This window comes from Gallus gallus, chromosome 3 (genome assembly GCF_016699485.2).
Source record: "Gallus gallus isolate bGalGal1 chromosome 3, bGalGal1.mat.broiler.GRCg7b, whole genome shotgun sequence".
NCBI classification, from domain to species: Eukaryota; Metazoa; Chordata; class Aves; order Galliformes; family Phasianidae; genus Gallus; species Gallus gallus.
Genome location: NC_052534.1, coordinates 8687005 through 8714118, shown reverse-complemented (window position 1 = coordinate 8714118; position 27114 = coordinate 8687005). Strand labels below are relative to the sequence as shown.

Genomic DNA, 27114 nt, shown 5'->3' with positions numbered 1-27114 from the left:
ACAACTTCAGAGGGTGGTGGTGGTGTTGTTTTCAATGCCAGCAGATTGAATATAACCAGAGAGCTGTTCATATTGTTGGTCTAGATATCACTAAACAAATAGGGAATTTACAAGTCATATTAGTAGAAAATTAGAGAGAGTCACTTCTGTGGTTTGGCCTCTACAGGGGCTGCTAACTGCTCAGGTGCCCCACGGAAGTAAAGCAAAAGTATATGGGGCCCAACACTGCTCAAAGTCAGCAGTGGTTTTATAAGGTATGCTTACATGCGTCCAGTGCTTCTGAAAGGGGCATTCTGGTCACTTGATCATAATTGCTCATTACTAAGAATCCCCTGGTATTTAAAGGACAGCTGTCTGGCAGATATTCACTGCTGTTTTCAGTGGTTAAGACAGTGCCAAAATGTAAAAGTTAGAACTAAAAATTGTGGGAAACAGAATATTTCAAATACAGATTTCCAGAATTATGCAAATTTACATAATTAAAAGGAGACAGGCCTAGCCTCAGCAGTAGTTGCATCAGTTCTTACAAGTGGATGCAGGTTTGTGGTTGTGGAGCAACGTCATGGAGAGCAAGTTTCTATCAGGTGATGGAATTTAACAGGCAGGCAGCTGGTTCTGTTACTTCTGCTGGGAGGTGGTTGAACTGTTTTGGAAATGCATTTAGAGGTTGGGTCCAGGTGACTTCTAGTCCTGAAAAAAGAATCCAGGGTACTGTAGAAAACAGTGTAGCTGTTAAGCTTTGTGCCTCTCCACAGTAGGTTTCCTTATCTAAAGCATCTCGGGTGTTCTCTGAACATCAAGATAAACACAGCACTCCTATTGGCTTCCTCCTGTAGGGTGCCTCAAAGCATGAGCCACATGTGTGCACACAGCTTTCCTGTTACACATCTAACTGAGGGCAGCTCCTGGAGCATCCAGCGTCTTACAAACATGCTTGCTGCTCCAAAGCTGCATAGAAAGTGGTATGCGAGTGTACTTTTGTTCTCACTATTATCCTGATCCTTGCTCCAGAGTAGCTCTGCTTGAAGCTGAGGTCTTCCGAAGCTATTTAAATGACCCTTTTCCTCTGATATGAACATTTGAGAAGATGAAGGAAGTGGTTAGTAATGCCCTATTTCTGCTCAAGAAGAGAAATAAAAGCAAAATAGTACTTTACATTAAAAAAAAGTTTTGTTGCTCTCAAGCTTTGTCCTTCCACATCTTCCTGATGTGGTCAGAGGAGCTGTAGTTCATTGTTTGAGACATTACAGTTCTCCAGGTGCTCAGCAACTATACTGCCCATGGCATCACAGAATGAGTCAGACAGGATTTTATTTAGACTCATATCCTGATATTGTAAAAAGATATTGTAAAAAGGCATAGAACTAGGCTATATTTATTTTTAATTTCCATTGTGGGGCTGGTAAGTGGAACTCAGGACGTGCAGGCATTTTGTTGAGCAATGGCATCTGATCTCCCTTTGTGGCTGCAGCCATAAGGATTTATTCCAAGTTAAAATGTTTGGGTTTTGCCTTGGTTGCTGCAACCAGAAGGTTCTGATGAACCTGAGATGCTCGGTTAGGTGCTGCCTGCTTTCACTTTCTAACAGAAAAGTATTCATACTCAGTTTTATTCTCATATTCAGTGTTAACTTTGAATTCGTACACCATTCTCCACAGTGTATGGCAGACAGCAACCATAATTGTCTGTCCCACTTTTCATTTTGCTGCATTAAACAAGTCATGCTCTTATGAGCCCCTAAAATAGACTGTTCTTTTCCTTGGCTGTGCTAGGAAATCATCTGTGAACGTGTGAGATGGGCTCCATCTTTGAGGGAAGGATAGTCAGAACCGCATAGGATTTCCCATACGAGATGGCAGAATTTGCTAAGATGAACACAACTGGAAGTTATGCATCCTCAGGTAGCCATTTACTTTTTATGTGATTCCACAATACCTCACAATAATCTCATAAATGCATCCTTTTCTTAACAGCAATTCTTTTCATTTCTTTTCTCATCAACTTGGTGTTGGGTTTTCTTTTCCTGCCAAAATCATTGAAAAGAAATAAAAAACAAGAATTAGTTCCAAGAAGAACACCTCTGGATGTCATTGGTAACCTCCCCCAGCCCAATACATTCCATTCAGCTTTGCTCTGAGCACTGTTTCCCTCTGTCCTTGCACTTTACCCATGTTGTTGATCTCTTGAATTCTAATCTGCTCCAGAATTGCTAATAATTTCCCTATCAAACTACTGTCCATTATTTGGTATCTGCCCTAAAATTGTCTAGTGATGTCGTTGATGCTCTGTTTCTGGAGACTTTCAAGGCAAGGCTGGATAAAGCCCTGGGCAATCTGACCTAGCTGTGGTGTCCCTGCTTATTGCAGGGGAGTTGGACTAGATGGCCCTCAGAGGTCCCTTCCAACCATAAGGATTCTATGATTCTAACATCATGCATCACACGAAACATGCAAGCTGGTATCAATCTGACATTTCATCTGACTTATATCTATGTCTTTGGTTATACTTGAAACTCCTTCTTTAAGGTACCCTTCTGGTGAGCATAGCAGACCTGCATTTACCCAGGTTACAATTTTCTCTGCCCTCTTCCAAAGCATAGCTAAGAAGGGGAGGAAGGATGACCTTAGCTTTTCCCTAGATCTCTGGCACCACATTTACTCCCACAGCTGCACTTCCCTGTTCTACCTACAGTTTTCAAGTCTCTGGGAGCTGAGTGCGCTTCCAGTTCTTGCCTTGCATGCTCCTTCATTTCAAGGTAACCTGCAGTTGTTGTTTCCATTATTCATCTTGCCTCCACCCCCGCAATTAAAATTATCACTGGAAAAACAAAAACAAAAGACTGGTTATCAACACCAGGTACATTTACTTCATGGTGACCCAGATGGGAGTGTCAAATATAGCAGCATTTGTCTAAGCTATTATCTATGATTCTTCCCCTCCCCGTAGCCTGGGCTCCAGTTGTATGGAATCACATTTTCCATTGTGGGATCTCTCAGTTCACTGATCTTTGGATCTAGATTGCTGTTAGGTTACAGTATGGAGCACAGGGACTAGGTCCCTGCTTACCCACAGCTCCAGCTGTGGTGTGACTGCCTTTAATTCTCTTTGACTTTCTTTCCAGGACTGCTCTGAGCAGGGTGGGTGAGCAGGGCAGGTGCAGTGGATTAAGCAGGCTGCTTCCCAGGCCTGCCCGCACTCAGCAGAGATGAGAGCTCCCACCTCCACTGCAAGCTGCTTCCGGGTGAAACCGGTTTTCAACCTGTATTTAAGGCTGTGCGTTTTATTCTGCAGTCACGCAGGGATGTGGAAAACTGCCTACGCCGCTTAGGCAACGTGAAGCCCGGCGCCTGTGAAGAGGAGTGCTGAGGCGGGCCGAGGGGGCGGCGCTGGAGCCGATAGGCGCACGGGGCGGGGGCGGGCCGAGCCCAGCGCTGCGACGGCTTCGGGGCTGCGGGTTCGGGGCCTCGCTCGGCTCCTAGGGGGCGCGGGTCGGCCCGGCCGCGCTTACAGCAGGTATGGGGCGAGGGGGTGACGGGACGGGGGTTCGCCTGCTGCGGAGCGCCGTACGGGCGCCTGTAGCGGGCACCGCGGGGCGACTTGACCCGCTCTGCGGGGCTTCCTTCCGACAGCTCCGCGCTCCTCCGCGTGCCCGCTGTGGGAGCCGCCGGGCGCCGCCATGCGCGGGCAGGCAGTGCGCGGCGGAGGGCCTGGCGCCCCGGGCTGCGGTTTTCTTCTTGCTCACACGGACATAAGCAGTTCATTATCCGTAGTGGTTGTCCAAAATGGCACCCACCTGGTGACCGGGCCTGCTGCCCGGCCCTCAGCGCAGGTGCGTGCCATCGCTTCAGGTCCTTCAGAGCTTGCAGGTGTTGTGTGGTGCACGTAGGGGAGCAGTTCGCTGGTGCTTTGCAGTAAGGTTGGGAATTGTGCAATCCACACAAAAAAAGTGGATCCTGTGTTATACAACTTCTTGGTTTTTTTAGCCACGGACGTCCTGTGTAAGGTGTGGGTGTAAGGAAGCCTGTGCTTGCTCTCAGCCTTGGCAGCAGCACTGTATGTACAGATGATGACTATCAAGTTTTCTTAATTATTTTTTTCTGGTGGTATTTCTCTTTCATTTTCAGGTTGCGTTTGGATCACAGCAACGTATGGCTGGCAGATAGTAAGTATGGTGCTCTCTGCTGCACTAAGCTACACTTAACTGTATTTAACAATGCTGTGAAAAAGGAAAACTGGCATTTTTTTTTTTTTTTTCAATTGAGTTTCTCTAAGCATTTCCTTCTGTCTCTCTGGACTTCTGACCTTACTGAATCTTCCATACCTTGATTTCTGGAAGCTGTTTCATTCCGCTTCCCATCTGAGTCAGTACATCTTGGCTGTTATTAATATCTCAGCGCTCTGCTTCTCTTTGGAGCAGAAGTCATCATAAAGATGGTGTTTTTCCACTTCTTCCATTTCTTAGAAACTGTTGTCAATCTTTTGCTTTCCTTTTGCCTTTCCAGGTGTGTGTGTGTGTGTGTCATGCTAACTGTTGTGATGCTCAAGTACTTGAGCTTGCAGACTCTGGAGGTAGTCGTGGGTGCAGAACGTGTTGCCTTGACCTTTCACGGTTCAGTTCTGTGTCATAAAATGGTAATATACTTCAAGATCCTAATGAAAATCTCACAGTGTAAAGGTGTAGGCCAGGGGGTGTTGGCACTGGTGTGAGCGTTTGAAGTCATTCTTAGCGGTGTTGTGTTGGCATGTTCTTTGTGGTGCTTGGGTCTTAGTGTCATCTGACCAGCAGCCTGGGTTGTTCCCCGGCCTGCTTTGCTCAGCTGTTTGTTTCATTTGTGTGGGATGGATTGTGTTCTTCCCTCTGGCCTTTCCATGTAAAAGTTGACTTTGCCACTTGTAAAAACACCAGTTCTGTTCTGTTCAGTCTGTTTGTCTGTGTGCAGTACACGGCACTGTTTGTACTACCTTTCAAATATCTCTGCTGATCTCAAGTTCCAGCTGATTTTGCAATCAAACCTTATGCATCTCACCTGTTAGGAGCTGCTCGGTCAGGTGTGGCTACTTTTGATCACATTGCTTTTGTTTTTCCACTGTTGTACTGGCAGTGCTGTGTGGAAATCTTTTAATTCCTCTTTCTCTTTTTCTGGCTTAATGGGTTCACTTGTCTTCTATGTGCGTGCATATTACTTGTATGTTTTCTGAGAGTGTTGTGTGTGCTTCCCATGGAAAAATGATGTGGATTCATACAGCTTTGTTTTGACCACAGCCTCTGAACAAATATCAGAGGGTAGCGAGTGTATTTTAGTGTTCCTTACAAAGAAGATGAAATTACCATCTTGTGTTTTAAAAGACTTCCTAGTCCATTGTACAAGAAAGTCATTGCTGTCAACATTTATGCCAATAATAAAGCTATTCAAAATGTAAACTCTATGTTGCTAGATGAAAACACCAATTGAAATAATTAGTGATAATTTTGGCCCTGTTGAATTGACTGCTGAAGCCAATACAATTTAATAATGTAGTTGGAAGAAATAGTCCCGTCATTCCCAGTGACCACCCCTTGATCTTTCTTTTGTGCCAACACATGCATTTATTTGTACAGCTGTAGAAGACCGAGGAAATAAGCTAGTTGGAGAAAAATGATCGTTTGTCATCTGGATCTCTTCTCCAAGTTGAGGAAACTTGGAGGTGAACTGTGCATGACGTGGAAGAAGAGAAAGAGGTTTTATTTCCTTCGAGATTGGCAGCTGCAATCCATTGCTAAATGTTTTCTGTGTTAGTGTGTGGATTGTATGAGGTCCCAAATGATGTTGCAGATTTATTTGGGAAAATGCTAGAATAAATCCATTCACTTAACTTGTTGTGTGTAGGAGAGACAAAACAAAACAAACCTTTAAAATCAAAATAACAAAAAAAACAAAAAATACCCAACACTTTTCCCCTCTTATTCACTTGTGCATGGATAAAGTGTAATAAGACCAGGCATGCCTCGAATTTCTATTACTCCTTTCTTTCAGTGAGTGTTTAAACAAATTCTGGATCCTTAGAAGACTGGTATAGCATTCTCCAAAATGAAAATGTAGGCTCATTTAGTAGAAGTGCTGCTTTTGCTTTACTTAGCCATGAAGTTTCAATATGTAGAATTTCAGGTTTTTCAGCTATGAGATTCAGTTTCATTCAAAAATAGTTTTTTTCTTCATTTATTGCTGGATTTGCCCAAGTAGATGTCTTACGAGTGGTAGCCAGCTCTTCTCTTAGCAGGAAAGCAGTAAGTAGAACACAGCATGGCCTGGTTGGAACACATCGCTAGAGCTTTGTGCAACCATTTCATTTTTCTTCTCTCTCCTAGGTTGCTGTAAGGCTTGAAAACTTGGCTGGAAACAACAGCTGGGTGGGTGCTCCAACACGGTGGTAAGTGTGCTATTTTAATACACGGAGAGGAGAAGCTGGGAAAGGAGATGATAGAATCAGGCATCCTGGAGTGAATCACTCAGTGATTAATCTTGCCGCATAAAGCTGCAGACAGTTCAAGTCATGAGAATTAAAAGAGGGGAAAGCAGTAGCTGGGAGCATGTTCTTGCTGATAACGTGAGAGAAAGATATGTGCCAAATGTGAGGAAAAGTATCTGATGCTTCACCTTTTGCTGAAGTTGTAAAGCATCTAAATTTGTTTGTTATCACTTGTAGTTCCTAATTACAATGTAATTTTCATACTGCCCAAGTGGGAAACCGTGGTGAAATTTCATGCTCTCCATTAATTACGTGTGAGTTTAGTGGTGAAATCAAATCTAGAAGCTGGGTATCCTTGACACCATGCTCCACTCACTTTTAAGAATTAATACATTTTGTTAGTTTGCTAGAAGATGATACTTGTATGTTGCATTTTAGTGCAATAGAACTAATCCAGAGAATTTCTAACAATGCTGTTCTCTTTTCCCTCCTGCTAAAGGGGCTTTCTGGAAGATGACCATAGAGGGTATCCCAGAACCTTCCTTTGAAGGAGATTCATTTACTGAAAGAGATCGATTTCTTTTTCCAAGCTCTGAAACATCAGTTACTTTTTCTGTTGCTGCAGCACCAATGCCTTCAGACTGTGGTACGTACGTTAACAGAATACGAGTTTGTGGTGAACAGAGAGTAAACAGAGAGCAAATTTGAGTGATAAATATTGAGAAAAACTATTGACTCCTTATACTCTCTTTTTCAGGAAAAAAAATACTGCTGTATTAAATGGATTCTGTTGTTTTAAAGAGAGGTGAAAAATGAAGACTCATGCTTTTCTTATTTTTCTTATTGCATATACTTTTAATTATGTTTTTTAACTTTTTCTGTTTCTTCTCTATGTGTGGTTGGATGTTTTTAGGTCTGGATGTAGAATTGCATATTGTATTAAGGTGCAAAATTGCATTAATTAAATTGAGCCCTAGTTGTGTGTGCATCACGCTTCTTCTCAGTGGGCTTTCAGCATTTAAACTGAATGTTTCTGTTGAAAGGGTAAGATGTTTGTAGTGGTGAGGGCTGTGGAATGGTTGTTAACAGAAAGCTATAGCACCTTCTGGTGACTGGCTTTTGGAAGAAATGTCAAATTGTCTTCATGTGTTTATAATAATATTTAAAACAGGAAATGTCATAGACTAAAATGTCCTTTTGGCTAATGATCTTCATAGGTAGCTACAATTGTAATGTCTTCCAAATGGCATCTGTATACCTTAAAAAGTAAAGTTTTAAGGTATCTAGATGCCGTTATCATCTTACTGTAGAACTTTTTCTTTTAAAAGATTTTTCTGTATGATGATGTTGGTTTCCTCTTGCAAGCCCTGCAGCTGATTGGCTGGTAAGCACTTATGATGGTTGCTGTTGGTATATTCCCTTTTTTTAGCGTTGCAGCCTGTTAGAGTTGATTACTGGTATGATTTGGTTCAGGTTAGTAGCTGGAGAACTTGGCAGAATAAGAATCATGCATGTCACCTGAGATGATTAATCTTCTTGGCTGGTCATGTTTCCTTCATAGCTTTCAGTATGAGATTACTGAGGTCTACACGGGCTAACTATTAAGGGAGGAATCAGAAGATCTGAACTGATGTCCTATGCACTGACACAGAAGTGTGCTTCCTGTACTGTGGGGAAAGGAGTGTTATTTTTTTTATTTCACGTAGGCAAGATGCAAATAAAAAGTCATGCTAAATATTAGTCACGGTGTCTTCCTTATTCATTCTTGCTGAATCAAGAAAGTGCTGTTAGAGGAGCATTAAGTACTCAGGAAGTGAGCTACGTATGTGCTCTAATTTGTTAATCTGATCTAGAATTGTGGTGTGCTCTCTTTCAAGAAAGGTTAGGATGGTTCATCCAGAAGGCAGCTTACACCGTGTCGTACACCCAGTCCTGTTTCAGGTGTCTGATGCTGTGTGTTAATTATCCTTCATTAATTATCCATTCAGAGAGCGTTTTATCTGCAGTCGGTGCAAGCTGATGTACGTTAACTTGAAACCTTTTTAGAAGGCAACTCCATGACAACTGCAGCAGGGGTGAAAGTTCAATGTTTTCCATTATTCCATCATTTGCTGGTGATAGCAGGTTCTGCTTCCCTTCCTTCTCCTAATAGCTACTGCTATCCAGATTCTTTCTGAGTTGGAAGAAATTCCATCAGTTTAAAACAGTACGGTTTGTGTATATGCACAGATATATGCATGTAAGTAATGCAAAATACCACACTTGAATAATAAGGTTTTCTCATGACTAAATTTTGGGTTGCCTGAAGCAATGTGAGGCTTAAAACCTTGAAGATAGTTGCTTTTTTTTCCCCTCTCACCTTGATTTGATAGCTTATTTTGTTTGTTACCTGCAGTTGCTATCAGGTGGGATGAATACATTCATGGCAGGAAAAAACTGGAGGCCACTAACACTTTTCAGATTTGTGTGTGTGTGTTTTGCTATGCTTTATGTGAATTATGATGGAAGGAGAAGGAAAACATGTTTTACAGCATATGGAAGAATTGTGTGTATGTTCCATTGCTTAACTGAGACATCAGGAGGCTTGCCTGTGCTTTGGGAGCAATATGATATCAGCAGCATTGCCTAGCTTGAAACCAGGCTGAGCCATTATTGGCATAACCACTGCCTGTCTTTGCTGGTCCTTGCCTAAACTTAACATCAACCTTTTAGTACCATTGTATTTTGTCCCAGTTCAAAACTTTTCTGACTGATAAGCAAGACTTCAGTATAAACAGACCAGACATTAAAGAGCCTTATCTGAATTAATCAGACATTCTAATTTTCTAGTGGTTATTAATGGAGTAATCTCTCTTGTGTTCTTTGCCTGTGAGGCTGAAAACTATACAACATATTCTTGGAGAATGTTAGAACTTTTAATTGTACATAAACCCTTTTTCTTTTTTTTTTTTAAGCAGAGTTTTCCTTCTTTGATCCCAATGACGCAGCGTGCCAGGAGATACTTTTCAACCCCAAAACATCCGTTTCTGAATTGTTTGCTATCTTAAGGCAGTGGGTTCCACAGGTCCAGCAGAACATTGATATTATTGGGAACGAGGTGAGGTACAAATGAAGGTCCTTGGACACTTTAACAGCATTAAACATACGCTGTAGTGACATCAATTTGAAACAGTTCATTCAAAAGCAGGACTGTTCATAAATGTGTGTATAGGTTTTGCTTTTTCACAGTTACTGGTTAGTGCCTTGTATTGCATGTACTTTCTGTTTTCAATTGAAAAGAAGGAAGGGATTGGTTGACAATTCAGCTTGTTTGGATAGATGGTAGAAAATGAATGCTTCTTCTCAAAATGGATATTTCTCAGAGGCCCTCAACCTTGGTGCTTCATTTTCTTATTTAATAGTAATCATAAAATTGATACATGAAGCTTCACTGAAGCCTGACCTTAAGGGCAATGTTTTTGAGGCCAAAATGAAGTAGAATCCAAAATATTTTGGAGACTTGCAGTAGGCTGCTTTCATAGGACCTGCTGTTTGTTTTCTATTCTACATTCATATTTTTCTTCTGCATTATAGGCTTTAATGGATAGGTGGGAAGGCATGGAAAAAATGTGTCCTACCATAATATAATGAGTTTCTAGGGGGGGAAAGAAGCATTGAGAGACCAAATAACAGGAGGGAGGGACTTCTTAAATGCTGCAGTTTTCCTGTTGTTCAGTAAAATTGTTAACTTCTCAGCATATGTCATATATATCATTAGTAATAGTATAGGAAAGCTTTAGAAACGTTAAATGAAAGTTAACAATATTTGGATAATGCTATCTATTACATTTCTGCATGTTGCTCAGTTCTGCAGTTACACTGTAGTCTAGGAAGCTTCTTTGTTACTAGCAAATAAAAACAACCCATCTCTGAATTAACTTGCGAAGTAATGCTGATGTCAGGGATGTGCCACAGCTAATGTGTTTTCCTCTCATCCCTCAGATCATTAAAAGAGGTTGCAATGTGAATGACAGAGATGGACTGACTGATATGACTCTTTTGCATTACACTTGCAAATCAGGAGCGCATGGTATTGGTGAGTAAAGAAATGTCACTGTAGATGTACCAGCCTAATTAATTCAGGAAGTTTTCTACCATTGAATATTACAGAATGTTTTCCTGCAGTAAACTGCAGTGCTTAGTTTTGGCTTCCAGTGGCTGTCAGAAAGGAAGATACAGAACTGCGGTGGGGTTATGGCTGTGACAGTGGTATAGGTTTATCAAAAAGCAATACTAGTCTAAAATCTGTTTAATATAGTAAACGCTGTTTCAGGCTGAGGTTCAAACTGTGAGCTAAGCTATGTTTTGTTTCACACATAAGTATGTGCATATTTTTGAGGGCCTGGAAGCAAATCTAATGTATGTTTCAAAACAATTGCCTTGCAGGTGATGTTGAAACCGCGGTGAAATTTGCAATGCAGCTTATTGATCTGGGTGCTGATAGCAGCTTACGCAGCCGCTGGACAAATATGAATGCCTTGCATTATGCTGCTTACTTTGATGTTCCAGAACTTATTAGTGTTATTTTGAAAAATGCAAAGCCGAAAGGTAGGTGTTGTTACTGCTGTTTCATGTAGTTGTTTGTATTTTGTTCACTTGTGCTTTGTATGAAATGATAGAGAAGTATCTAAGAAACAAAAGCAAACAGGCTAATTTTAAAAACTTCACATGAGCCAGCAGTGTGCTCTTGCAGCTTGGAAAGCAAATGGTATCCTGGGCTCCGTCAGAAGAGGGGTGGCCAGCAGGGTCGGGGATGTGACTGTCCCTCTCTACTCTGCCCTCACGAGGCCCCATCTGGAGTACTGCATCCAGGTCTGGGGCCCCCAATAAGACAAAGACAGGGAGCTGTTGGAGAGGGTCCAGAGGAGGGACACAAAAATTTTTAGAGAGTTGGAGTACCTCCCCTACGAAGACAGGCTGAGGGAGCTGGGCTTGTTCAGCCTGGAGGAGAGAAGGCTGTGGGGCAACCTCAGTGCAGCCTTCCAGTACCTAAAGAGAGCCTATGAACAAGAGGGGAGTCAACTCTTTAGAAGGATAGATAATGACAGGACAAGGGGAAATGGTTTGAAGTTGTGGGAGGGAAGATTTAGGTTGCATATCAGGGAGAAGATCTTTATTGTGAGAGTGGTGAGGTGCTGGAACAGCTGCCCAGAGAGGAGGTCAATGCCCTGTCCCTGGAGGTGTTCAAGGCCAGGTTGGATGGGGCCCTGGGCAGCCTGGTCTAGTATTAGATATGGTGGTTGGCAGCCCTGCCTGTGGCGGGGGGGTTGGAGCTTCATGATCCTTGAGGTTGCTTTCAACCCAAGCCATTTTATGATTCTGTGATTCTAAGTTGTTTGAGAAATAAGAGGATGGACAGAGAAGATGAAAGGTGTGGCTGTTCTGGCAGGTGCCTGAGGTTTCTAAAGTGCCTTACTCATTGGGAAGTGTGTTTGAAGCACTGGGAGAATGGTAAAGGAAGAGGTGGAGGTCTTAAAACAAGCTGTGACGAACTGGTGACAGAAGCAGCTTTGACTTGCTCATTTTCCCCCACATCTTGACTATGTAGAAGTTTAAGGAACAGCTTGACTTCAGTATTTGGCATAAATAAATACATACTTTTTAAGAAGATAAAATGCCTCTTTGGTGGCCTTATCAAACGTGGAAGCTTCACCATTTGGATACTACTACACTGCTTCTACCAAACTTTAAACTTGTGGTATTTTAACATCTGACAGATAAATGGCAGCTTTGCATACATAGATGTGGTTATGACTGCAAAAGGGAATACAGTCTTTTATTCATGCACGTGCAAATTAAATTCAAAAACGTATTTATATTTAGAGCACTTGTAAAACTGTTAAACATTAATAACTTTCATCTTTTTAAAGTCAGTCCATATTTATTAGGATGTATCAAGTTTACATACAGATATTTAAATTATGTATAAGTAAGCCAATGTTTATATCTTATATGCCCTAAAAATATTAATTTAGTATAAACATATTAGGATGTTGATACAATCAGGGTGATTTTGTTTGTTAGTTTGTGGAAGGGGTTAGTGTTTTTTGGGACAGACTGCAGCTATAGAATACCAAAAGTCTACCACAGCCCTTAGGAGGAAAGTTTTGGGTCTCTCATTGGTATTTCAGAGTGGATCACTGTTGCAGATACTCTTGTTGTTTAGTTCGTGAATGAAATCAGCTGGCATTTAAAATAAATGGTTATATATGTAACTGACTTAAGTTGACATCTCTCTTGTGTAGTTCAGGAGAGGTGTCCAAGACTATCTTACAGCACATTGAAAGGTATACAGGGAACAAATAATGCCAATGTGTATTGTGAACTTCCTCTGATGCAGTGTTGTGTTTTCTGAGCTGTCTGTGCCAGACCCTTCTGAGTGCAGTTCTTTGGAAACAGGAATTACAGAAATCGCTACCTCACACTTAATTCTTGGCCAGCGTAAATTTGTGTAAAGCAGAGGTAGAATCAGTTTTCCATTGCCCTGTTACCTGTTCACAGAGGAAGGCACCTGGTTGAAGATGCATCTTGTTTAAACATTTCAAATCAAGTATTAGAGAAATGTGAACGTACATGCAAACCTGATGTTACATGTTAATCTTGTCCCTGTAGGTTGGGTATCTTATATACCAACAGTTTTGCACTTAAGTCTTCAGAATTATGAAGTAAATGAAAGTAATGGTTCATCTTCCAAATTAACTCATGGTCTGAATCAACATTTGCAGATAAGGTTGATGGTCTGTAGAATTGCTTCTCGTATGCATTCAGTACGTAGCTCATTTTGTTTCTGTATAAATGTTAATATAAATTATAAAACTGTGCCCTCTCAGGAGATCTATAGGGTGGAAAGTGCAAGTAACATACTTACATACCTCATGTGACATTTAATTGCAGACGTGGATGCTACCTGCAGTGATTTTGATTTTGGAACAGCTTTGCATATTGCTGCATTTAACCTATGTACAGGAGCTGTCAAATGTTTGCTGGAACATGGAGCAAATCCTGCCTTTAGGGTAAGGTGTTAGGTTGTATACACCTCAGTAATTATTTGATTATCTGGGGAAACATAGCTGGAACAATGGGACAGTCTGTGCAGGTTTGGTTAGCTAAAGATCTATTATGTGAAGAGAGAGTACCTCTTGTTTGTAACTTGCAGTGGATGATTTTTGTATGCTTTGTCTTTTTGTGAGTTGAAGTTTATTTTTTTCATGTCCATGTGTAGTTCAGTAGTTCAAGTAGAGTTCCATTTTTGATGCTTTAATTCTCACTTGTGTCTTGCATCAGTTGTGATGGCAGAGGTGGATCTTTTCAGAAATACAGATGTGAAGCATGCGGCCTCTGGAAACTCACCATATTATTTAGTATGAATAACTGATAACAAAGAAATGTCAGCTGCTCTGCTTACTAACCAGACAGTAGGCCTGATGGAGTGTAAAACACTACTATATGCACACCACCAGTCGTGTATGTATTGTAAGCGTAGCTGATATCTCAGTTCTCCATTTTCAAATTCATTTTTATGGGACATTGTAAATGTCCTAAAGCTACTCAAAAGTCATTACATGATATATCATATGATGGCCTGAAATCTTTTGAGACATCATTGTTCAGCAAGTTCTATGTGATATGCAGTCTTGGTATCTTTGAAAACGCTTTTTCATATCCAGGTGCTTTTTCTTCTCACGTGCCCAGAGTATTGATAATGTTCTTAAGATTAAGAATTTGTTACACTATTAAATGCTGTGTTATGTTACGCTTTTATAGAATGACAAAGGGCAGATCCCAGTGGATGTGGTTCCCGATCCGGTAGATATGCCACTGGAAATGGCAGATGCAGCAGCTAGTGCAAAAGAAATCAAGCAGATATTGCTGGATGCGATGCCTCTGTCATGTGACATCTCAAAAGCCATGATTACAAACTATGATCATATCACAGGCAAGGCCATGCTTTTATCACTTGGCCTGAAGCTGGGAGATCGTGTCATTATTGCAGGACAGAAGGTATGATGAGTAACTTGGTAAGTGTGCAGATGACACTGAGCTGTGTGGTGTGCTGGGTGCGCTGGTGGGAAGGGTTGTCACCTAGGGAACTGGGAAATCTTGAGGGGTTGAACTGTTGAACTCATAAAGTTCAACAAGGCCAAGTGCAGGGTCCTTCACCTAGGTCAGCATGGCCAATGGGTGGATTGAGAGCAGCCCTGTTGGGGGAAGGGCTTTGGGAGCAGTGATGGATGGAAAAACTCAACATGAACTGGCAGGTGTGCTTGCAGCCTAGAAAGCTTGCTGTATCCTGGGCAGCATCAAAAGCAGTGTGACCAGCAGGGCAATGGAGGGGATTCTCCTCTTCTGCTCTGCCTTCATGAGGCCCCATCTGGAGTACTGCATTCAGGTCTGAGGCCTCCAGCACAAGAAAGGTGTGGAGCTGTTGGAGTGGGTCCAGAGGAGGCCATGAGGGTGCTGAGAGGGCTGGAGCAACACTCCTGCAAAGAAAGGGTGGGGGCATATCAACGGTTTACGGACTGGTTTAGCTGGGCTTGCTAAGCTTGGAGAAGGCTCCAGGGAGACCTCATTGCGGCCTTCCAGTACTTAACAGGAGCTTATGAACAGGAGGGATGCTGACTTTCTACGTGGTCTGATAGTGCTAGGACAAAGGGGAATGGTTTTAAATAAAAAAAAAAAGGAAGATTCAGATGAGATGTTAGGAGGAAACTCTTCAGTACGAGGATGATGAGTCACTGGAACAGGCTGTCCAGAGCGTGGATGCCCTGTTGCTGGAGGCATTGGATAGGCCCTGGTCTCTGATCTAATGGGTAACAGCCCTGTCCACAGCAGAGGGACTGGAACTAGATAATCGTTAAGATCCCTTGCAACCTAAGCCTTTCTGTGGCTGTACTATTCTCCTAACTTACGGACAGTCGATTTACTTATTCCTTCGGAGACATATTTCACATCTGAGTGTCTGAAGCCCCTTTTGGAAGGTATGAACTCTGGATGGCAGTAAGGATCTGGTTACAGAAAGTAATGGGCTGAACGTTTTTGAAAGCTGTTTTGACATGAAACATCTGCATCTACGAACAATTTTTTAACAGTCTCCTGTAGTACATCAGCACAGTTCGTTATTTATTAACATTTCTGGTGTTACATCAGAATGATAGTAATATTTATTGATTAGCATTCATTTGTGAATTAACCCTATTAGCTTCCAGAAGACAGTTAAAAAAAAAAAAAACAACCCACCATCAGTTCTGCTTAACCTAGGGTAACCCAGTTTCACTGGTGCAGTGCAGCTGAAATCTTTGAAGCAGTGCTTTGCTAAAGGGATTGGTATGTTGTTCTGTGAAAGTAGAAGAATGTAGCTGATACTGGTCTAGCTCATGTTTGAATAGCTTTTAAGGAGCTTGTTAGACACTATTTAAAAATAGATTTGAAAAATTGAACTTTGTTGTAGTTAATGTTCATACTTCTTATTCTGATATCGACCGCTCTGAAATGATTGAAGATATTAGTACTCTTTTTTTTAAGATTTAAAATATTTTTCTGGTAAACGTTGAAGGTATTTGTGAGCAAAATGTTATGTTTGTGTATGTGGATATATATATGAAGTACCGAAAAATAAATTAAGGAGCTTTAAATCTAGTATTCCCATGGAATCTTCAATTCAGCAAGCTATCCAGCCGGGTTTCTAGTACTGTTCTTGTGGAAGGCACTGAAAGTAGAACTAGGGGGGTACGTACCTTGCTGGGTTTGAGTTGTATTTGTACAGTAGTGCTTACTGTTGAGTTCCTATCTGTGATGTGTCAGTAACGGCTGCTAATGCTCAATAGACACACAGTACTGATAGGTATTGGAAAATGTAGAGGCTGGCACTGAAAGATAGTAATGTCAGTCATCGAGGGAGATCATTATGTTTGTATTTCTCTATCTGTTCTGATTAAAAGCCTGTTAATCACCAGCTCTCTCCTTCATAAGCTATAGTATGTTGTTGTGAACCATATATTTTTAACAAATTCTATGTATTTTAATAGTTCTATGTTGTTGCCTAATGCTTTAGGTTGGCACGTTAAGATTTTGTGGCACAACGGAATTTGCCAGTGGGCAGTGGGCTGGCGTAGAGCTGGATGAAGCAGAGGGAAAGAACAATGGGAGTGTTGGAAAAGTCCAGTACTTCAAGTGTGCACCGAAACGTGGTATAACCTTTACTTTCATTTCTGAAATTCTCTTGTAACACAAATAATAATAAAAAAAACTATTGGAAGATATAAACCTTTTGGGGAAATAAATAGATTTGGATGTGGTTTCATTGTTCTATTTGAGCTAGTCCTTGCACTCTGCAAGTGCTTCAACAGCAGAACAAGCCATGATTGTGGCTAAAAGAATACTTAACTTAATGTCTTTAAGGGAAAGCAAAAAAGCATGATGATGTTAATGCTGTCCGTGGTTCTTTTTGGCCCATACAACCCTCTTTCCCAGGTATCTTTGCACCTCTCTCTAAGATAAGCAAGGCTTACGATCACAAGAAGAGCTCCGTACGAAGTTCTTCCACACGATCTTCACCTTTGATCAAATCCAAGAAAATAGATGTGACGCACATAACTTCCAAAGTGAATTCTGGTGAGTATTTTCTCTAATGTTGGGACAAGATAGATCAAGAATGAGCACCAATCCTGTAAATCTTAGTATGAATGTAGTTGTTTGGAATTAATTCATTGCATAGGAAGAAAAGGTGATAATGGACTGCATGTTCCTGTTACTTGATGTTCACTGGCCTGGTACTGGTGAGACACTGAGTATAGTTGTTTAGTGATTACAATGATGTGCTCTGAAGTTACAGTCTCTATAATATATAAACTCCATAGGCACTCACCAGGACATTTATTCTCAAGCGTTCAGAGTGTCACCTGAGTGGCTGTGAGGTCAGTTACGTGTCTAAAGGCAATGTGATTTCATTTCCTGTGATCTTTTGGGGTAACTTGGAACACCTTGCTGAAACCAGTGAAAATCTGGAAATAAATCCAAATACAACTTCGTTTGTAGAAATTGAATACGTTTATTTTCTGGCAAAATGATCACGGAGCTATTTAACTGATTGCGTTGTATTTGCTAATTAAATTCTCTGAGTAAATCCAGAGGCAGATGAGAATGGATATCCTTGTGTTAAATATATTACATCATGATGTCTTTTTCCCTTTGGAATCCTGTTTTGGTGATTCTTACTAAGGCAGCTCAGCTTTAAGAATGGAAGAATACTCTCACGTTGCCATGTTCAGGTGGCCTCAAGTCTCCCCTCTTTACCAGCAACATGCAGGCTATAAAACAATGTGCGGGCTGGTAAGAGAGCGGTGTTTTAGCAGCATTATAGATGACTCTTGTAACCCAGCGTGAGAGGAAAGTAAGCCCTAATTGTGTGTATTTACAATCAGCAAAGATTTAAGCTGCTTATAAACTGATGTCCCGCATAACAGGTTGCCCAGAGTGGTTGAGAATGCTCCCATCCTGGAGCCCTTAAGGCCAAACTGGATTGGGCTGTGAGCAACCTGATTTAGTGGGAGGTGTCCCTGCCTATAGCAGGGGGTTGGAACCTAGATGATCTTAAAGGTCCCTTGCAACCCAAACCATTCTATGATTCTGTGATAACACGCTTCTATGAATATTGTGTTAGCGGTACTACTCAGGAGCAGGTCTGCGTTGACATTGTCAAGTGTTCCTCAGTGATTGATTCAGTTTGTTGTCAGTTGTTTAGAACTTGTTAGACTACGACTGAGAGCAGTGTGGCCTTTGTCACAGACACAGTGCTCAAGACAGGTTAGTCATGAGCTGCCCCTTCTGTCACAGAGGTGCACGGCCGACTTTGTAAAACATTTGACAATTCCTTTAGGTAAAAATCAGAGTGAGTTATGCATCATTTGCTCAGCAGTGCAGTAATCTTCAAGCTGTCGCTTTTAGGATGTTCATGTACTGAAAGGTCCGCTAGAATGAACATGCCTGACTGATTCACTGGCTGCAGTGGGAGGATGAAGCTGTATAACGCCTAACTTTGTTTGGCTGTGCTCATGTGCATCACCACATTAAATTCCTTCTTTCCTTTAAACTCAGTGCCTGCTTATCACTAGTTTGTAAAGATCCAAGAAAAAATTAATATGCTTTTGTAGATGCAGTTATAAGCTGAAAAGTAAAACGATACTGTATAGAGGTTTCATGTTTGATTTGTTTCTGCTGGATTTGAACCATCCATCAGATTGATCATAGGTTTATTTTTCCCCAAATTTGTTAGAAAGAAGATGACTTCAATTAAATTGAGAAATGTGCTGTTAGCCACAGCATGGTAGTTTTTTTGATCTGATGTTTTGATGGCTAAAATATAAAATTTCTGAAAATATATCTGCACATGAATTCAGCCCTTGCAGTTGAATTAAGCTGACATACAGTTAAATAAAAAAGATGGGATTTCTGCTATCAGCTATCTGCTGTCAGCTTGTTCTCCTTGAGGTAGGGTAGGGAATGGGCAGAAATGCACAACAGCTGTTCGTTGGTTGTGGCAGGTTTCAGTACCTGTTCATGCACACCACACCATTGCTGCTCTAAGAGTTAGGCTCTTTTAGGCCATAAAAAATGGCATTGGCAGACTTGCTTCGCTACTTGTAGACTGAAGACTTGGTCTCAAACCTTATGTAGTCTTCAGTGTAGAAATTGTGAAACGAATACCAGTGAATAATACACATGAAGTACTTAGAAAATCTTTATTATGTTTATGCAGTAGATGTAAATGTTTGAAAGATTTAAATGAAACTCCTTCAGTGTAAACATGAATATCTCGCAAGTGATTCTGTCGTGTGATGAGATAGTTTGGACTGTTTTTGAATGTGTTTAGGTGTCTGCTGTCCATGAGAATAATTTTGCACCCTTGTTTTAGCTGCTTGGCAAGAGGCTGAGGAGCTTTACAGCTTGATCCTGTGTGTCTGCCAATCTGCAGGTCTTTTAGATTGAGTTCGTACATGATTCCACTTAAAGTTGCTGTTTGTTGTTAGCACACATGTATTTAATTGTATATTTATATATGTGTATATTTATTCCAGGCATAAATAAGTCAAGAAAACCCAGTGGTTCTGAAAACAAATTCGTGACTGTTAACAGGGGAAAAACTGTACCTGCAAAAGGAGGTAACTAAATTAATGCTGGTTTTTTTTCGTTTTTAAACCTAGTCTCCTAGTGAATGATCTAGAGTATCTGCAGGTGTACCTCCTTGTGTTTCTGAGGGAGACATTTTGCCCTGTCCTGCTCACATTCCAGGATAATCTTCAGCAAAATACTCAAAATCTCAAGCTTTACATATGAGAGAGAATTCAGAAAAGACACTATGATAACTGGAGGTATATTAAATGTGACTTAAGAGAAAACACTGTAATTTGTGATTGGGTGAATAAAAAGACAAGAGACTGAAGGAATAAAACAAGAGGCTTCCAAATGTAAAGAACAATGTTACATGTTCTGCATATGTGAAGAGAGTAAGAAAAGAAATCTTGAGCTAGAAGTCTGGTAATTTAGTTTTTATATTATGGGTAAAAACGTCCTCTAGCAGTAGTAATTATATGGTGAAATAAGTTGCTGAGGAAACCATGAGATCTTCCTGACAGGAGGTTTTTAGTAACAGGTCAAGCTCTCATGTGCTGGGGAAGAGCTAACAAACAGTTGTTTTGCCTCACAAAAGAGGAATTGCTTATTTGAGCTACTGAAGTCCTTTCTGCACTTTCTTCTCTTCCCATCCCATAATTTCCCACAAAATAAAGCATCTCATTGACTGCTTTAGCTTTCTGTACTGCTGTATCAGCAGTTCTTGTTGTGTTCATGTGAAAACACTGGGCGGTTTGACCTCCATCTAATCTGATTTCTAACTACAGACTTGCACATGATTGCAAATGCACACATTTTTTATACTGCGGACTTGGAGTTGAATTTTGCCCGTTCTGCCATCATTCATTTAGTAACATGCATTTTCATTTCTTCAGTGCAGCATAGCTGCCGGCTGTACCTCAGGAGTCTTCAGACTTCTGTCCTCTGCCCCTAGGTACCGAAGCTTTTGCTTTGACCCATCACCCTGTGTTTGTCTTTCTGCGGTTCTCAATGTTTTTGCCAAATAGAAGGATTAAATCTTATTGAATACGGTCATCTCATGTTGATCTTGAGGTGCGTTGCAAAAAACAATTGCAGTAGGCCACTCAACTTTCTGGAGCGTTGGATACGCAGGATTATCTTAATTTATGATATTGATAAATCGAAGCATAGATGAGGCTGGCTGTACTGTGCCTCACTTTGTGCAGAAGGTGGTGGAGACAGGACGGGACAGAGGGAGAGTCTGGAAGGTGAGGGATGAAAGCTGAACATAAGTCTTACCAGACAGCTTAGATGTCAAGGTTTTGCAAATGGACATAAAAAGTGATTTATATCCCATTCTTATTTTATAGAGCAGTCTTTAATATTAATACAGTATGGGATGGGATAGAGTAGGCTTTAATACAGATAATAATTCATTCGTGTGGTATCACCTTCCTTATGCTTCTCATCGAGTCTTTAATAGGCTGGATGCTGGAGGAAGGGTGATAAGATCACTTATTATTAGGGCTTCCATACTATAATAAATCTGCTTGAGGCTGTCTGCAAGAACTTCCATAGAGTAAGAAAGAAGAGCCTTTTGGAGACCTCTTCCACCACTAAACTAGCACCTTTCTGCCAAGGGAGGATTAGATGTACTTGTGTCATTTCTCATAGGTGGTTGTATGACTACTACTACTAAAAAGCCCTCTATTTTTGACCCTTTGCATTGTATTCTGCCCACTGGGTGGACAACAGATAACTTTCTTCTTTCAGAAGCTTTCCCTTCTGCTTACTCTTTCCAAACATCATCTCTGAAGGACTATTTCTGTTTATTTGTCTCTTTAAGGTTTTCCTGAATACAGCAGCTCTTCCTCTTCTACTACCTCCTTAGAAGGCAAACAGAATTACACTAAGAAGCGGAACTCACCTGGCAGCAATAAAAAACCACTGACTAGAGTGTCTTCTGCTTCGTCTAGGATTAGTGCTGGTATGATACCTTTCTGTGTTAAATGGGAAGGAATGTTACTGTTGTATTAAATACTTATGTAGAGCTTGCATGTGCAGTTTCAGAATTGGAAAAGGTCAAGGAGAGGCACTTGAGAAGTAGTTCATCTGCACATTTTAAGCTTTGCAACGTCTTAAAAGTTTTCTAGAACATATTCAAGCAGGAAAAATGTTACTCTTGTTTGCCAGCGTGCCTTTTAGCTGCTGAGAAGAGTTTCATGCTTGAGCAAAGCAATTCTGTAGGCAAAATCTGTATGTATTCCTATGTGTTAAAAGCAAACTAAAGATAGACTTTGGACCAGTCAATCACTATCTCTGAAGAATTTCTTAAAGATATAAAGCTAACAATGCCAAATCTTGCTCTTCTGTTAACAGGGTTATACAGTTCTTCTCCAGCTCCAAGGAAAACCCCTTATGATGAGAGAGGAATTCAGGTTGGAGACAGAGTACTGGTAGTAGGACAGAGGACAGGCACTGTTAGGTTTTGTGGGACGACAAAATTTGCACCAGGTAATTGCAATACTCTTTGTGCATGTTGTAGAATTGTTTAGAATTGGTTGCATGTGAGAACAGGGATATTGAGAACTTCATTGTCACTCCCTCCAAAATACTCTAAATGTCAAGTTCTGTCTGTATTATGTTTCACTGAATATAAATAAGATAGTGATTATGTGTGTATATATACATGTGTGTGTGTGTATACACACATGTATATATGTGTGTATATATATATATATATGCACACACATGTATGTGTGTGTGTATATATAAAAGGAATAATTGTAATCTATTATTGCAAGATTAATGCAAAAGCAGTACATATTGCTGTAAGTACCTAAGTCTGTTGGATTGATATGTAATCAGCAATATTTGTTTTGGCATTTGGTGGCATCAGTACTCTCCATTTCCTATTCTTTTTGCTGCAATGCAGATCTCTATGTCTGGAAACAGGAATGGGAGAATATCTGACAAATTGAGACCTTTTAATTCATGAGTTGTCATTCCTGTGCTCTGTGAGCTGATAATTAGAATTAGCGTTTTATCCAAAGCCTTAGTACCAAGTGACTTGAATTAAATTTTTGAGTCTTTTGGGGATGGATAGCATAAGGCCTGCTAATGGAGTATGAAATTTAGTGCATTTACATAATTAGCTCACATTTATCACTCGTTACGAATGATCAGGCTTATTAACGTCCTAATACATGCTCAGTGTTCTGCTGGCCAGTTCTGAATCACGCCCTTCTCTCTGTGTCATACAGTCAGCCTTGCAATTTGTATTAATTAGAACTTGATAGATGGAGAGAAGGAAGAAATTATTACCAGAACTGAAATTTTAGTGCTGATGATTTCAGATGAAAGCACGTGATCAGAGCTCTGAGGAGGGAAACTTGAACATCCACTGTTGTTCTTTTATGTCTCTGTCTTGTCCAAGTAGCCAGTGTTACATTCAGTAACATTCCATTCAACTTTAGTGTACGCACCAAATATTTTACTTTCTCTATATTAAGTAAATTAACATTATTTTTTCTGAACGCATATGAAAATGCTGAGAGAATTATTCTGGTACAGCTTTTTGCACTAGTTACTTTAGATCTGTACCTGTATATTGTTGTTATATAGCTAGACAGTTTCTGTTTCCTTAATGCAAATGAATACCAAGTGTCTAGTCAAAGGAAAGCCTGTAGTGTTTTGGTAAGAGGTGTCTTTGGGTTGTTTTAAAACCTGGTAGGATTCTGGTGTGGAATCGAACTGGACAAGCCTCACGGTAAGAACGATGGCTCTGTGGGTGGTGTCCAGTACTTCAGCTGCCTTCCTCGCTATGGAATATTTGCACCTCCTTCTCGTGTTCAGAGGTAAGCACTGAAACAGGTGTAATGTTTTTGTTGTGAGTGCTTTCTTAGTATGTTTCCCATGGAAAACAGTTTTGAAGCAGATACAGAAGAAATAATTGTTTTCTTCTGCTAGTGGAAGCCTGTGTCCTCCATTAAATAACCTCCAGTTTTTTAGATCAGCTTCCTGAAAGCAGAATATAAATTGGAAACGATGCTCCCCCATTTCTCTCACCGCTGCTTCAAGTATTTTCATTTCATGGCCTCCATCTCCAGGACAGTCAGTGCTCATTCAGCCTTACCTTTCTGACCTAGTCCCGATGCTCTGAGCAAAGTTCAGTTCTGAAAGGAGGTTGCGTTCGGATGTGACTGGAAATGCTATTTTCATTCCAGCTAACTGGATGGAAGTCCCAAGAATTCTGGATAACATTGCCTCTAAATGAAATTCATTGCTCTGAATGAAATAATCATTAACCACACACCTCTCTTACATACCAGCCTTCTTACACCAAGGTGTTAGTGTCTTTTGGGTGGGGTGGGGGAAGGAAAACAATTAGAACTTAAACAATGTTTGACAAGAAGTACGCCAGCAGTAATTTTTACTAAAAATTGAGTTGAAACGGTGTCTTTGTTGTGTCATTGCTTTTCAGATTAACAGGTTCGATGGATTCTCTTGCAGAGACTTCGAGTAAGATAAATCACACTTTTCCAGGTAGGTGTGTAAGATGCTGTTCACCATGTGGCTTATGGAGCCTGCTGTAGGCTACCATACTTCAAATAGAACCTGCAGCACTTGGGTCACAGCTCTGCAAGCACATGAGGCTTCCTCCTTCGATGACACTGTTCCCATCCTAAAAATGAAGCCTGCAGTTGCTGTCTGCAGACTGAACTGTTTGGAGTATGATGTTGATAGTAACTTTATACAGTTAGTTTATTTAATTTCTTTTGTCTCAGTACCTGTATAAAACATGTTATGGACACTTATGTTCATGAAAAGTTTCATCAGTTTCCAAACTGGAAGGTGTAGCAAAGATAGTGGGAGCAGTATAGAAGAAAACACAGAGATAATGGACTCATGAACAAAAATCTTTGTAAATCCCACATAGCTCATTAAGCTTCTCATTTAGGTTTTAGACGCAGTTTAAGCACAACTTCTGCATCTTCACAAAGAGAGATAAGCAGAAGAAACTCCTTTGTGAGGTAAGTATTTGGGTTTTAAGATGTTTGGGTGAGCTGGCTGATAGCCTTACTGCTTCTTGCTGCAGAGAAAATCTTTGTGCTCATGAAGTTCTAGATGTTATTATGTACACTCACTCTTTTTCCTCCAAAATTAAGCAGTAGCCTACTGTTTTTTTCTGTGGGTATCCTGAGATACCCACAGAAGTCCTTGGATTCAAGGTGGCATCAAAATGGATTTCCAATTGCTCATCGCTGCACATTTTGCAAATTCTTGTATTTTCATTCAGCTGTTTGAATTCAGCAGGCCTTGGTAAAGGACTGCACTTCGTCCTGCCTGCTGTACCACCTACCATGAACATCACAAATCCTGGCATCGAGTGAAAGCAAATGGATTCTCCAAGTAATTTCAGACTGCCCTCTGTTGTAGCACACTGAAGTTGTTACGTGTTTTGCTAGTAATATAAGACCAAACCCAGTTTTCTCATGCACTGCATTAAGCTAGAAATATGTCTTGGATGTTTATAGAAACACATTGACTCTTTTTCCCTCTCCCTCCCCCCCTTTTTAAACTAGATCCAAGAGTTCTGTGTCACGGCACAGCTGGAGCCACCCCAGCACAGCTACCACGGAGGGACTGGTGAAGCTGCACGAAGGCTCACAGGTTCTTCTGACCAGCTCCAATGAAATGGGCACCATCAGGTACATTGGTCCGACAGACTTTGCACCAGGGATATGGCTTGGCCTTGAGCTGCGAAGTGCCAAGGGAAAGAATGATGGCTCTGTGGGGGAGAAGCGTTACTTCACCTGCAAGCAGAACCATGGGGTCTTGGTTCGACCTAGCAGAGTAACCTACCGGGGGATCAGTGGGGCAAAACTTGTGGATGATATCTGCTGAGCCAAAGGATGCTCAGGTGATAGGAAACATTTAAAGCACACAGCAACCCCATACAGAATGCCAACTTATTTTTAAATTATTTAACCTGCTTTATATTTTACATAGAGATAGATATATATGATTTTATATATATATATTTGTATTTATATAAATATATATATACACTAAGCATAGAGAGATTATATATAAACAAACAAAAGTTTGGTGACGTTAAGAAGTCAAACCACTGCTCTGTTTCTCTTAATGAAACAGTTCTTACCTGGGAAGGTAATTCCAAAAGCATCTTTGGCTTTGAGATGCTGTGTTATTTGAATCATGCTCCAGCTGGAGCAACGTTCTCTAGGGTTGCTTTGTGATTCATGCAGTATTTAAACAATTTTCCTCTGTGTAGTAATGAACTGATAATGCTTTGTGCATTGCCTGCTTTTGAACAGAGGGGGTGGTTAATGAGTGACATTAGTCTGTTCACCAGACACTATGTCAATTTCAATACCAGCTGCTAGCAATAAAAAAACAAAAACAAAAAAAAAATACCCATTTTTTCAAGCAGTTGTGAGGTATTTCTACATTTTATCTTCAGCTCCCTCCTCTTCTTTTTCCCCCTGCCATTATCTCCTCCTGAATCCAAAAGGGCTGATAAATAAATGCAGGTATTTGCAGCAATCCTAGCAAACAGCAAATAAGTAAAAAGCCTTTAAAAAGCACAAATGTAGAGCATGTCAAGGCAGTAAATATATTGTATATGTAAGATGCACTCCTTAAAATAATGCACCTTGCACTCTCCCGGAGAACTCTCCCTCATTTATAAAGGTATTGCTTTGTTTAGTGTGCTGCAGACTATGGGTATCATAGTTTTTAAATGCACATAAACCCTGAGAGGAGCTACACAACATAACTGTCCCTTAGTCTGTACAAATACAGCATGGCCATCCCTGCCAGCAGTATGGGTTATGGGCTGGGTTTTCAAGCAAGCTATTAACACTGCAGTTATTTCTGTTTCTTTTTGTTTTCTTTGGTACAGTTTCCAGTGTAAATTTCTCGTAAGAGTCTTAGGACAAATTAAGGATAATTTTAGGTACAGCACGGTAACAGAAGTTGACGTGACATCACTTGCATATCAGCCTTTTTTAAAAACAGCTTGTACTGTCCATGTTTTAAACATGTAATGTGTTTTAACTGCTCAGCATTATCTCACTATTATCAGGGTGGTTCTGTGTTCCAGATGATCATTTTATTCTTAAATGATCTGCTTGCTTTTACCTACTTGAAAGAAGAGACACTTTAAATGAAATTAGTATCCTATTTTTAGACAGAATTCTGCTGCTATTATGTTATTTTAAATACTACTGTAGTTATTTTTCCTTGGCTGTATTTAAAATACCACATATTGTATTCTAGCTTATGGGGCGTTTTTAATGGAATATAAAAGTTGTAAATTTTGAGTGTATAAAAAAAAAATCAGTGCTTTTTATTTGAAGATATACAGAACTCAGTGATGTACTGAACATGATTTTGTCTAATATCTGTTTGTTGGTGTATTAGTAAAATGAAAGCCTGGTGAATAGTGTGGTGGAGAGAAGCTTCCTGAGATCATTACAGCACATACCTCCTCTTACTTCTATTCCTATGTAC

General features: G+C 40.5%; 1 protein-coding gene and 1 long non-coding RNA gene across 7 annotated transcripts; one reads left to right on the top strand and one right to left on the bottom strand.

Moving 5' to 3' along the window:
- Positions 1-2688: 2688 nt before the first annotated feature.
- Positions 2689-3935, bottom strand: LOC112532076. Its single transcript, XR_003074313.3, has 2 exons — positions 3794-3935; positions 2689-2817 (listed from the first exon to the last, which is right to left on the bottom strand). It is a non-coding gene; the product is annotated as an uncharacterized LOC112532076 (long non-coding RNA).
- CLIP4 (CAP-Gly domain containing linker protein family member 4) lies at positions 3428-27044 on the top strand. Of its 6 annotated transcripts, none has more exons than XM_025148912.3 (18): positions 3428-3513; positions 4125-4162; positions 6347-6408; positions 6947-7093; positions 9405-9544; positions 10429-10522; positions 10873-11034; positions 13381-13499; positions 14251-14487; positions 16538-16673; positions 16957-17097; positions 19560-19643; positions 21422-21562; positions 21955-22089; positions 23309-23432; positions 24059-24120; positions 24536-24608; positions 25161-27044. In XM_025148912.3, the coding sequence occupies exons 4-18, from the start codon at positions 6961-6963 to the stop codon at positions 25480-25482; spliced, it is 2103 nt and encodes a 700-aa protein (XP_025004680.2). In that variant the 5' UTR covers positions 3428-3513; positions 4125-4162; positions 6347-6408; positions 6947-6960; the 3' UTR covers positions 25483-27044. The 6 variants fall into 6 exon arrangements, with proteins under 6 accessions (XP_025004680.2, XP_025004679.2, XP_040554507.1 ...); XM_025148911.3 differs by having other exon boundaries at positions 9402-9544; XM_040698573.2 differs by having other exon boundaries at positions 3428-3829.
- Positions 27045-27114: the final 70 nt, after the last annotated feature.